The 13,051-nt window shown below is 41.4% G+C and overlaps 1 protein-coding gene across 21 annotated transcripts in view; it reads left to right on the forward strand.

Moving 5' to 3' along the window:
- The window catches only part of LOC141783213 (traf2 and NCK-interacting protein kinase-like), a 74,758-nt gene that overhangs the window by 53,606 nt on the left and 8,101 nt on the right, over positions 1 to 13,051 (forward strand). For 9 of the 21 annotated variants that reach the window (XM_074660364.1, XM_074660356.1, XM_074660365.1 and 6 more), the window contains 14 exons: positions 1,753 to 1,917; positions 2,246 to 2,500; positions 3,855 to 3,961; positions 4,391 to 4,506; positions 6,587 to 6,684; positions 6,822 to 6,845; positions 7,682 to 7,750; positions 8,720 to 8,826; positions 9,030 to 9,132; positions 9,357 to 9,506; positions 10,958 to 11,066; positions 11,211 to 11,381; positions 11,488 to 11,631; positions 12,584 to 12,718. In XM_074660364.1, the coding sequence (XP_074516465.1) occupies positions 1,753 to 1,917; positions 2,246 to 2,500; positions 3,855 to 3,961; positions 4,391 to 4,506; positions 6,587 to 6,684; positions 6,822 to 6,845; positions 7,682 to 7,750; positions 8,720 to 8,826; positions 9,030 to 9,132; positions 9,357 to 9,506; positions 10,958 to 11,066; positions 11,211 to 11,381; positions 11,488 to 11,631; positions 12,584 to 12,718 (1,753 nt within the window). The remainder of the gene's footprint in view (positions 1 to 1,752; positions 1,918 to 2,245; positions 2,501 to 3,854; positions 3,962 to 4,390; positions 4,507 to 6,586; positions 6,685 to 6,821; positions 6,846 to 7,681; positions 7,751 to 8,719; positions 8,827 to 9,029; positions 9,133 to 9,356; positions 9,507 to 10,957; positions 11,067 to 11,210; positions 11,382 to 11,487; positions 11,632 to 12,583; positions 12,719 to 13,051) is intronic. The other 12 variants (XM_074660357.1, XM_074660359.1, XM_074660355.1 and 9 more) reach the window with 3 other exon arrangements.

Raw genomic sequence — 13,051 nt, forward strand, 5'->3', positions numbered from 1 at the left:
TCATGATACAGGGGTAACGATTCAGTAGCATAAAGTGGGCATATCTGTAAAGGGGAGACTCGTGGGTACCGATAGAATCCATTTTCATTTACATATCGTGAGGTCAAATGCCAAGGGACCCATGGGATCTGTGAAAATCGCCATGGCAAGTTTTTCCTCGTCAAAATTTAGCGTAACTTTGGAGCGTTATTTCGCCTCCTTCTCGCCAAGCTAGTATGACATGCTTGGTACCAATGATTCCTTCGGTTTTCTAGTTTCATATGATGCCACTACCTTCGCTCTAGCTTTAAAACTGAGCTCGGGTCTGGGCCCGACAGATTTTTAAGAGGTTAATTAAAAATGGATATGTTTTGGAGAATCGATACAGTATCGCGCAACATAGTATACTATAGTGTACTTATGTGTATCGATATTTTCTTACACTCTTACTGGAGATAAACCCAAACACTTGATACACACAGAGTGAAGATTTAAGCAGCACTACCCAAAAGGTTTTTCTTCTGTAAAGGGATCTTCTAATAGTAATTTCTCTATCTTTTGAAGGTCAGTTGATGTTTATGCTAACCTTGATCGCCTCCACAGATTAAACTCCACTTGGATCACAGCAGTGCTTCTCCTGAATCACCAAATACTTCTTTTCTGATGGGTCTTTGTATTTAGCTACTGTTTCTTTCCTAAATCACTAGTTGCCTTTTCATCCCAAGTGAACAACTAACTATTTGAGATGTTTTCTGCCGTCATTATATATCACCTTAGTTGACTCCCTAGCAGGGAACTAACAAAGATTCGAGGAATGACACAGTATTGCATAGTTGTTCCGACCCAGGTCGTAATCTTGAATAATCCTCCTAGATTATGAGCTCATGTGGAATTACTGAAAGCCTCCAAAGGGGGATAGTTCCCGTGTTTACCTGGGGGCTGTTGACACTATGCCCTGCTGAGCCACGACTCAACTCTCCGCCAGCCGTTGAGTAGATTGTTTAGAGTGGGGAAAGTGTGATCTGGGCAGCTGGGAGAGTTCCTCGGAGCCTTCTCTCACTGCACAGCAGATAATCTGATAATCTGATTACACTGGCAAGAGGAGCTCTTTGCTTTCCTCACCTCTAGATATTTGGTGTCGGTTGGCTTAGACGCTCGCGGGTGCTCCCACAAGTCGGTGCAAGCAGTCGCTCGAGCTCTTGTGTCAAATCAAACATGTTTTTGTGTGTGCGCACGCACTACCTTTGCACATCAAATCTATGTTTTTGGTTTGAATTCTGCTAAAGAAGATTAGGGATAATTCTTGGCCTTTACCCACAGCCATCAGACACTCTTACTTTTCAACTCTATGTGGTTCCATTGAGACACACATACACAGAAATTATAGATGAAAAAACAAAACTGAGAAGATAAACAAAACATTGGCAACGGCAACCTGTCGGATCACATACTTTCTTTGAGGGTTTCTGTGGAAGTCTGATCTGGTTAAACTGTGTAATTATCCGGAGGCAGATTACAAGTTACGTCCAAGACTTCCACTGAATTTCTCAGAGCAACAGTTTTGTCATGAGTCATGAACAATAAAAACAGGTTTACAGATAAAGGAAAGTACAACACGCAATGTGAGAAAAACATGATTGTCTGGTGGCTTGTAGGGTTGCATGGTGGGGGACGGCGGGTGGAGCGAAACCCCCATTGGGTCGAGCGTGGTGGTAGGTTGTGCTGCGTGAGTGCATGGCTGTGAGTGATAGTGGTATGTGTGACCCGTCCCAGGTGGAGGATCGATCTAAGCTGAACAGACAGAGCTCCCCAGCGCTGCAGCACAAAGTGTCCAACCGCATCTCCGACCCCTCCCTCCCTCCCCGCTCCGAGTCCTTCAGCAGCGGTGGCATGCAGCCCGCCCGCACCCCACCCATCCACCGCTCCATCGAACCACAGGTGTGTGTGCGAGTGTGTGCCAAAGGAAGGGTTGTGAATGTTTGGTTTCCTTGTGAACGGTATATCAAAACAAATAATCACAAATCTCTTCGCTCCTTGTAAACTGTAAAAAGTTCATGCCTCCATATAAATCAATCCTTCTTTATGATTTCTCCCTCCCTCTTCCCTTTTCTCTCTTTTTTTTTCATCTCAATCTTTCTTTCTTGCCCTTTTAATTCTTCATTTTCACCTTTTCACCTCTACACCTTCCACCCTTCAACTTCCTCCCGTCCCTCCTGACATGCTCCCTTCACCTCTCCCTCTGTCTTTATCTCCCTCCCTCCTACAGATGGCTCACCTGGTCCCAGTGAAGACCCACTCTGGCAGCATGTCCGGCTCTCAGTCTCTGCAGGAACAGTCGGGCTCAGCTCTGAGCGAGGGCGTCAGCGCGGGCTCCCCCAGGCCCGAGATGCCCCGCCAGAACTCGGACCCCACTTCTGACACCCCCGGAGCCCCGCTGCGCATCACCGGCAGGGAGGAACGAGACAGAGACAAGGATCGGGACAGGGCCGCCTGGCTGAGAGAGGAGGACATCCCACCCAAGGTCAGAGAATTACAATCAGAAAGGGAGATTGACAATCACTGATGATGTGTTTTCTTGTAGAAGAAATATTTTAAAATGCATTGTTTCATTTTTATTTTTTTTTAAACATTTATTTATTGATTTTATGCATTTAACAGATTATACATGAAACACAGAACCTTCCCCCCAAACTGAACATATGGCAGTGTATAAAATAATAATAATGATAAAAATTACTTGAAAATAAATAGCCAAACATAAAGTTAAAAAGAATATAATGAGAATATAATGAAATTAATAAATAAAAACAACTAAATAAATAAAAGAAAATACAAACATAAATATATATTAAATAAATATATAAACAGAATTAAGAATATGATCACAAACATAAAACAGAGTATAGCACACATTCCTCACAATAGATTAGTTATTTTTACTCACTTCTTGTGCCTCTTCAATGTCACCATTTTTAAAAAGTTCCAAAAACATTTACCAGATGTCATGTTTATTTATTGTTTTAATTTGCGCAACTTATTAGATGAATGAAGTGGTATTATATAAGAGTTGCATAGCACTGTTTATATGTTGTAGTGAATTTTGTATAGATTATTATAATTATAAATTTTAGTTTACACTACGGTTTTTACGATATCAGATTTTCAGTCAAATTTGACAATCTGTCAAATTCATCTTAAACTTTGATTGTTGTTTGTTTTGTCTCTTTTTTGGCAAATGAATTGCACTCAAAATGCGAGTGTAGGGAGGTGGAGAGAGAGTCTGTAATCATAACTGTATATATAAAATTTAGGAGACGCTGGATTATTTAAACAATATTATCATATGTGTATTATTTACATGATATCAATATTTCATTTTTTAATGTATACCGTCAATGCCGGTATATCGTGACACCCCTAGATTACACCTTTGAATATGTCGTTTAGTATAGTGTAGTATGCATTAACATAGTAATGAAAACATCAAAAGCATCAAGATGAACACAAACCTCATCATGCATATCATAGTTCAGTGCTGATGATTTCTCATTTGTTTGGTTACAAAGTGGTTGCTGTGTGACTCAATGACACAGTGGTGCCCTCTCTAGTCAAGTGAGGAAACTGAACTGATGTTGATGCTGCAACACAGCCGGTATGAGAAAAATAAAGCGTTTTTTGAACATTAAAGCATGTAAAAGTGTTCTAGTAGAAACCCAAAATACAAGTATGCACCTGAAAATAAGCATAATAGGTCCTCTTTAATGATATCATAATAAAAAAAACATTCTGGATACAAACTTTAAACTGGGGATTAAAAGCCGAGCTGTACCAGCAATGATGACCTTCTGTCTGTGTGTATTCATGTATGTGTCCAGGTCCCCCAGAGGACCACTTCCATCTCCCCAGCCTTGGTCAGGAAGAACTCCCCTAATGGAGGAGTGGGTCTGGGCCCTCGCACTGGTTCTCAACTCATACGGGCCAGGTAAAGCTAGCACAATGTCCACCTCTAAAGTCACCTTCATGGTCTAGATAACCTTTTAACCCACCTCTTAACACATTTATACAGACTTTTTTTTTTACCTATAATAAGTCTCTTGTGTTATTCTTTAGTGATTTTTTAATTAATTCCTTGTTTTTTTTTGTATAGCATTACAGAAAGTGCTGCTGTATATACTTTTGCAAAGAGTGCTGCAGCTGTTAAATTAGATTGTGAGCAGAGCCTATTGATTGCAGAAATTCCATCATACTGCATCACTACTGCTGTTTTTTACACTGCAGGAGTTGCCTAAGATTATCTAAAGTATATAAAATCATGCCAATTCTACAATGCATGCATATGTTTTATGTAAATATGCTGTATACTTTTAAAGAACTTTTAAAAATGAGTGAAAATATTTCCCACTTGTTTCAGTAACCCGGACCTGCGGCGCTCAGAGCTCTCTCTGGACGCCATGCTGCAAAGAACGTCCTCCAACTCGTCATCTTCCTCCTCCCCTTCATCTCAGGGAGGCTCAGCCGAGAGGAGAGGTACAAAAACTCGCACAAAAAACACACACACATGCAATGAAATTAACACACACAGACACGCTTGCATGCAAACAATTAAGAACCGGTGCATGTACCTGCTCTTGCATACATGCAAATGCAGACGCAGGATCACACAAACACCCACTCACAGTGAGTTTTCAGAGGCTATCAGCAGGACAATGTCAGTCGCAGTTCTGCTCTGATCAACCTGTCTGATGTGCCCTGTTGCTCTCAGCCTCCGGAGAGATAGAAGAGAGGAAATGAGGGAGGGAGATAGAGAGAAAGGCGTACAGGGATGTGTCAGACAACAGGCCAGAGGGATATCTAAGATATGCATGGATCTCCCCTTGACAAACACATGGCAGAGAGACAGGTTGAAGTATGGTAGGATCGCTTTTCCTTCACGTTTGTTGGGTGTTATTTTGCAATGGGGTTGACAGTAAATATGGCAGACATGTAAAAAACAAAAAAAAGGGCCTGATAAAGATAGGGTAAGAAAAATACAAAATAGCTTAAATGACATCGGACAATACGAATGTTAAATTGTATTTTAAAAGTGATAACATACTGTCATATTTAAAAAATGTTGGTGATACAAAGGAAACTTTTTGGTGTATGTAGGTGCAATGGGACTCCCTTAAAACTTGTTTTTTCACCTGGGGGCGGCGCCTTACTTCCTGTGTTGTGTGCCTGATGCGCATTCTCATCGGCTTGCATCGGGTCGTATTGTCACTTTTTGGATAAGCTAGCAAAACTGTAACATAAAAAGTTGTTTATTAACCTAAACTTTGCCTTAACCCAAAGATTAAAAGTACAGGAGACCTCACGCCTAATTGTAATTTCAACCAGAATCATTGATTTTTTGAAGATACACTTAAATTCATGCTCCTGTACTGGCATGGCTGCAACCAGGACTAGACATCACTGCAGATTTTCAAATAACTTTTACCTGTCTGTTGATAAATTCTCAAATTGACCATCATTATTATTATATTTAGATGGACTAAATTATGTCCAACAACAAAAATCTACTCAGATATGAGGTCTGTATTCTGATATCAATGTAGTATCTTGCATCAATAGATGCCCAGCATAAACTGGTTTACAAGGCATACTATCAATTTCTATGTAGGTCCATAAGTGTGAGACCAAATATAAAAATTATAGGAAAACATGACTAGTATATTGCCTTCATAATTGACATGCATCAAATAAACTGATCTCATATTGTATGCGTGTATTATTCTGCTAGTGTGTCTAATTTTCCAAGCTGCAGAAATAAAACTAGCACATACTTTGCCACTCAGTCCAGCTTCTCAAGTTCATGTAGTCACACTCACAGCTGAATGAAGCAGCTTTTCTTTAAGGTGTAGGGTATAAATACAGCAGCAAGCTTTGGGACCAACTTCCCTGTCTCCGACGGAAACTGTCGTAACGTTTCGTAACCATGGTTTCGTAACCAAGGTTGTGCAAAGTTGAAAAGGTTGACAGTATTAGTAATAAAAAGAATATGCAATATACAGAGAAACTAGAAATATAACTTACTCCCATGCCTCTGTGGTGGCGTTTCTTTACTTTTTTTGTAAACTTCTTCTTGTTTTTAACTCTAATGTTAATGAGCTGCTCGGTTTTTGCAGCAGTTCCTGTAAATATACAACACTTTACAATCAAATGAACACGTCAGCTGTTTTCTAGACTAGACATTTGATCCTAAATACAATCTTATGTTGTTAACATCTGTGTGACGATATTAAATGTCTATCTTAGTTTGAGCAGTTTGTACAGGTAGTTGCACGGAACTTACATTTGTATGAAGCGATTTCCATGACGAGCACAAAACGCCATTACACGTGGCCAGTAAGTCGGTACTGATGCAGGCTCGCTGTTGAAGGGTTGTATAACCCACTTCCACTCCCCGCTAGTTGGTTTGGGATGGCATTTAATATGGCGGACCTTCCGTGCGAACATGTAAACGGAGTGGAGGTAGGTAGAGCGAGGGTGCAGGGGGTGGTTTGAGAAAGGCCCTAAGTTTTTAGGGAGTCCCTAGGTGAAATGTGTAATTACTTCCTTGTTCTGATAGGTCAAGCCAAGCAGGAAGGATCCCCTCCAGGAGCCAATCAGGAGGCCAAGCCCAAACAGGAGGAGGGCCGTGAATCAGCGAGACCCAGCAGACCTGCAGTGAGTCACACATCCATTTTTCTGTCACAGCGGTCTCCTCTCTGGGAATCTTCTACCGGCCTTCTTCTCCTTTTTTTCTGCTATTCATCTGGTTCTGTCTTTCTCTGCCTCCCTCTCTTTGTCCTTTCATTCTTCAGAGCTATAAGAAAGCCATAGATGAGGTTAGTGACACTCCAGTCCCCTTTATTTGATCCCAGTTTTACTTTGCCTCGACCTTCCGAGCCCCTCTTTTTCCCCCCCTGGCATTGTGAAGATAGTTCGTCTCACAAGAAGATGTTTCTTTTAACTTTAAGATATCAGAGTGTAACGGCGATGGCGGTGCACGTGTGCTTCTACACACATACCTGAGAGAGCGTATGTGGACGCGTGCTTGTGCGAGTTTGCGTGTGTGTATGCATGCGTGAGTGCGTGTCACTTGAACTGCCAAGCACCTGAATCTCTTTTCCTGTTTCTCTGTCGTCACGGTTACTGGTCAGGAGGAGCTGGTAAGCCCACCGTGTATGACGGTCCCCCTCCTCCCCCCTCCCCCTCCCCCGTCTGCATGATTTGGTCTGATCCATAGGCTGGGTTGAATGGGGAGGGGAGGCCAGTTGGCATGGGGGTGATTGGTAGAAGGGGTGCAGATTGATGCTGCACTCCAGTAGTACATCAAGCCTGATTATCTGTCTCCTCTTATGACCCGTCTGCACATAGCTGATATATTGCTCGTGAGCGAATAAAAGTGCTGATCTGTGATCACTTCAAAATAAATCTTTTAGCGTGGCTAAGCAGAAAAAGTGATCTCAGATGAGCACTCTTGTTCCTGGTCACCTATGGTTACAGGCCCGGATGTTTGCGTGACAACAAATCAGTTTGGTTTGTCCTACTCTCTGCCCCTCTCTGCTTCCCTTGTCCTTGTATGTGATTCGGTCTCTCACTCCTCAGGTTAAAACTGAAGATACAGAACTGACGAACTAACTGACTTTGTCTGTTTCTCCTCTTCTGTTCCTCTCTATAGGACCTAAGTGCATTGGCTAAGGAACTCAGAGAACTGAGGGTAGAGGAGGGCAGCAGACCTCCAGTCAAGGTACAATGATGAGTAGATAGATATATTTATTTTTATTGCCTAGAATAGAAAATTGCAGAGAAGAAAAACACAACAAAGCTAAAAGAACATGTTTACATGCTTTAATGTTCAACCCCCCAAATAAAGCCAAGTCTGCTCCGATTGGTCATCTGTCCCACTCTGTTGTGATTGGTTAACTGAACCAAACTCTTCGGACTCCGCTCCAGCTCCGCTTTAACTAGCTTTGTCTGAGGGCGTGTCAAACTCGCCGTGAGGCAGGTATTGTTATTAAATGGGTTACTTGGTGACATCACCACGTTACGGAATAAAAGGCAGGACTTCAGGCGAGGCAGTTCAGGAGCAGTGTCCTTTGGCCTAGACTTAAATTTGCTCACATTTAACACACATTTAACAAACTATAACTCACTAAAGGAAAGGGGGAAAAGCACAAAAGCATAATAGGTCCTCTAGGTCCTCTAATAAAACTGTAATACAGAAATTGGTAGAGTAATTCCTCACAATTTTGTAAGTGGGACCGTAGTTAAAGTTGCCCTGGGGAGTTTCCTTGTAAACAAACAAAGTTATTAAAAAAGTTAAGTATTTCTCAAGCAGACTTTCTCGCCACGGGTGGGTTTATATTGGAGTTATTTGAAAGCCCGGAGTCGCTAAAGGGTGCCTCCATGTCTTGGTATCCGATGCCGAGGGACACTGAGAAAGCGGCGATATTTGACGAATTGGGAGTGAGAGTGTGTTACAAACAAAACGAGGACCCACTGGTGAAAACAATGCATAGCGCTAAAAGTGGTCAAAAACTCCACAGGGTACAGTACCTTTTTAATTTGAATAATTCCAGTATAAAAACATTACTCATTAACAAGATTTAAAAAAATGTGAAATACAACCTTAATAGGTCTTATCACAGTGTTGTTTCTCAGAGGGTTTCTGACCTATTCTCTTTATTTTGTCTCCCCATCTTGCGCTCCAATAAAGGTGACAGACTACTCGTCCTCTAGTGAAGATTCAGAGAGCAGCGATGACGACGGGGAGACGGTGGGGCATGATGGGACAGTTGCTGTTAGCGACATCCCCCGCATCATGTAAGTTGTCCCCTCTGTTTTTGTCTTTCCCTCTCTCTGTGGTTTGTTTTTAAAGCTGGACTTGTCAGTATTCATTTGTGTTGAGAAATGCATGTCTTTGGAATATGCGCCTTGCCAGCAGCTTGTCAGTATAGTTTTGGCAGAATTGCTTTGTAAATAATCGGGTCTGTGCGGTGTGTGTTTTGTGTGTGTGTGTGTTGCAGGCCAGCAGTGCAGAGCAGCAGTGAGTCGTATGGAGGGCTGACAGAGGACTCTCTGGGAGAGGCCTATAATAGCTCCAAGGACGGCACTCTAGTGATGAGAGAGGTGATGAATGTGCACGCACACAAGCCACAGGGATTTAGAGAGAAGGAAATGAAAACAAACTGTTTATATTCTACTATCAAGCTGGGCTCATTCTGCTTCTTTATCGCCTTGTTTTCTTTTACTTCTTCTGTCCTCACTTTCTTGTAAACCCCTCCTCTCAGCATTATATCTCTTCTTTCCTTCGTTTCATTACTATTTTCTCTTTTTTTTTGTCCGTCTCTCAGGCGGAGGAGAGGAGGAGAGGTGGCCACACTGAGAGTAATGGGTTCGGCAATCACAGTAACCATGGTAACCTCCCTGACCTGGTGCAGCAGAGCAACTCTCCCTCAGCCACACCCACCTCAGCCCTGCAGGAACTGGGCGACATGGCTGAGGTCAGACACACACACACACACACACACACACACACACACACACACACACACACTCATTCATGGATATAGTGCTGTAAATACAACATAAAGTTAAATTAAGTCTAAATTAAAGGTGCTTTTGATAACACTGATAACATTCAGCCACTAGCTGTCGCATTCTCCCTCCCCCGTTCCATTACATTCACTTCACAACAAGTGTCATAGCCCGGCTCCTAGGCCATGACAAATACGGGAAAGGACGCAGTGATTGATTGCAAATTAAAGATATTTATTACAAATAAATTAAGAATATACAGAAATAACTACAAATGTGGAGTGTGTCAGTCAGTAACATCAGTAATGTAGATGTGGATGTGTGAGCATGATGAAGTGTGATGTGTTGTAAGTGGAAACTAAAGAAAAGTCAAACAAAGGCAGCCTGGCAGGTTCTGACAGGGATGAGTCCAGGTGAAGGAAAAAAGGGGCAGAGCAGCACTTGATTGGGGCTTTTATAATCAGGACGCGCCAGCATCAGGTGCTCTGCATCAGGCATCCTCTCCCGTGATACCTTCAAGGACACAGGGAAAGAATGAATGGCCAAATCCACACTGGCATCTCAGTAGTGAGGCAGGGGCCGTCACACAAGTTGTTGCCAGGCACTTACCGTCAATCTCAGCCATTTATCCGTTTTTTCCACACTAACTGACGACCCAGAGACGCAACGTGATACCAACGTCGTTTTACTATTGGCTCACAAGCCTGGTTAGAAGTGGGAACCAAATGTGAGATATCTTCAGAGATAAACAAAACATTCATTTTGGACCCGCCAAAACTTTTAAAATTATTAATTCACAATCATAATATTTTTTTCAGGAAAAGCCATACTTTTGTTCGGCACCTTTCTAAAGGCTCTGTGGATGTGTTATTTAAAAATATATATATATATATATATTTGTCAACATAAAAATCTACAGATTAATTATTAAAAATGAATATAGATGACTTTTCATATTTGATGTCTGACATTAAACAAATCCAGAACTCCAAAACAAAAGTAGGAATTGTAGTATGCATTCAAGCACCTCTAGGTAATGTGTTAAGTAAGGGATAATGTACAGAGAGCCGGTCATTATTGTGAAATAAACCCCGACAGGGTGATGCAGGACGCGAAGCGCTCGCTGAGGGGTCTTGCATCGCCCTGAAGGAGTTTATTTCACAATAATGACCCGCTCGCTTTACATTATCCTGCTTATTACACAGCTACTTACTTAAGAAATCAATAATTTGACACAAAAATGGTCTACCAGAGTCCAAGATCAGAACTGCGTCCATAGCAACGGTCTGTTATACATAGCAACGGTCTGCTATAAAGTAATAACAGAACGTAGAACATTGTGATTGACCAAGCAGAGTCGAGTATTCAACAAGGCCGTGTAATAATAATGAATGCCTCACTGTTTTCTGTCTTGCAGTTTGGTCTGGGCGGGTCCAAAGCGTCCTTCACCCCATTCGTTGATCCACGTGTCTATCAAACTTCCCCAAGTGAAAACGATGATGATGATGATGATAGCTCAGCGGAAGGTAAGTAAAGCACACGTTTTACATATTCAACCTTTTTTTATTCTCAACAACTGGTCATTTTTTGCCTGCACAGCTGTGCAAAAAATCAAATCAGTTCTATCTTTCTCTGTTTCCTCATCTGCCTTTTCTTCTGTGGTATCCCAGCCATGTTTGCTAATGAGCTGCTGAGGCAGGAGCAGGCCCGACTAAACGAAGCCAGAAAGATCTCCGTGGTCAACGTTAACCCCACCAACATCAGACCCCACAGCGACACGCCAGAGATCCGCAAATACAAGAAGCGCTTCAACTCCGAGATCCTGTGTGCTGCACTCTGGGGTAGGAGGGAACATCCTTCGTCTTCCTTTATAAAACAAGAACGTTTGAACTGTCCCGAATATCTTTCTGTGTCTCTGACTCTATGTGTGTGTGTGTGTGTGTTCAGGCGTGAACCTGCTGGTGGGGACAGAGAATGGTCTTATGCTGCTTGACCGAAGTGGACAGGGAAAAGTCTATAACCTGATCACCAGACGGCGCTTCCTACAGATGGATGTGCTGGAGGGGCTCAATGTGCTGGTCACCATATCTGGTAGGTCTAACACAGACACACTCACAGCGTATGCACCTACACAAGTGCACCCTTCTACACTGTATCTGAACGGATGGTAGCTCATATCGTATTATATTTGTGATACGCATATACATCACAACATCCGGGTATTTTTGGCATACTGTAGATTTTTGCTTTTGTTTGCATACTGAATACTGCATGCTACATTTTGGCCAAATCAGTACGTACTTCTAGTATAGTATGCGGTTTCAAATGCAGCCAATGACTTTTTATGACATTTTATGACATATTATTCTATGACTTTTTATGTTTTATTACATACAGTACTATGACTTTTTTTGACATTTTTTGTGACATACTATACTATTACTTTTTTGATATTTTTGATGAAATATAGTACTATGACTTTTTAGAAATATTTTATGACATACCATACTATGACATTTTTAAGACATTTTTCAAGACATACTATACTATGAGTTTTTATTACTTTTTTATGACATACAGTACTATGACTTTTTAGAAATATTGTTTATGATATACTATACTATATTTTTTTATGACATACTATACTATGACATAATTTGTGACATAAGTATGTTACTATCTCATCTCTACATCCAGATAGTTTTTTGTTTTTTTCCACCCTCAATGCATCTTCTGTGTTTTTAGACATGGTAGTATGTGTTTTATTCTCTCAAGAATGTGTACCATCACGTGTCATACATTTGGTAAATAGTTACAAGGGCAGTTTTGAAAGCAAGATCAAATAATATTTGGAGACTTGTGCTTCTTCCATTCTTCTCAAAGTACAAATCTAAGTCATCTGGGTCAGTCACAATGACCCGGTAATCTGCCATTGTGTGCTGTTTACACCCGAATAGGTTTCTATTGTATTTTGGGGTTTTATCACTTCATTCCTCTAAATTCAATCTCATTTCTCTCCCTCCCTTCGTCCCTCCTCTCCAAGGTAAAAAGAATAAGTTGCGTGTCTACTACTTGTCCTGGCTCAGGAACAGAATATTACACAACGACCCGGAAGTGGAGAAGAAGCAGGGTTGGATTACAGTCGGGGAACTGGAGGGCTGTGTGCATTATAAAGTTGGTAAGCATTTGTGTATGTGTGTGTGTGTGTGTGTGTGTGTGTGTGTGTGTGTGTGTGTGTGTGTGTGTATGTCATGAATGAATCATTTCAATTACACATGCAAAGGCTGATATTTCTGCTGGATTCTGACTTGGCCTGAGCTGAAATTTTCTTTTAAATAGAAACAAATCCCTTACCAGCTGGGAAAAAGGGAAATAAAGTAATATATATTCAGGTGACATGTATTCTATGTAGCTACAGTATTAACACAGAGAGGTAAAACATATATAGGTAACACAGTAGGCTGTAAAACTTCAGAATAAAGTGGCTTTGGGAACAGTTTTAATTGTTTTA

Source organism: Sebastes fasciatus, chromosome 15 (assembly GCF_043250625.1).
Source record: "Sebastes fasciatus isolate fSebFas1 chromosome 15, fSebFas1.pri, whole genome shotgun sequence".
In the NCBI taxonomy this organism is placed as follows: domain Eukaryota; kingdom Metazoa; phylum Chordata; class Actinopteri; order Perciformes; family Sebastidae; genus Sebastes; species Sebastes fasciatus.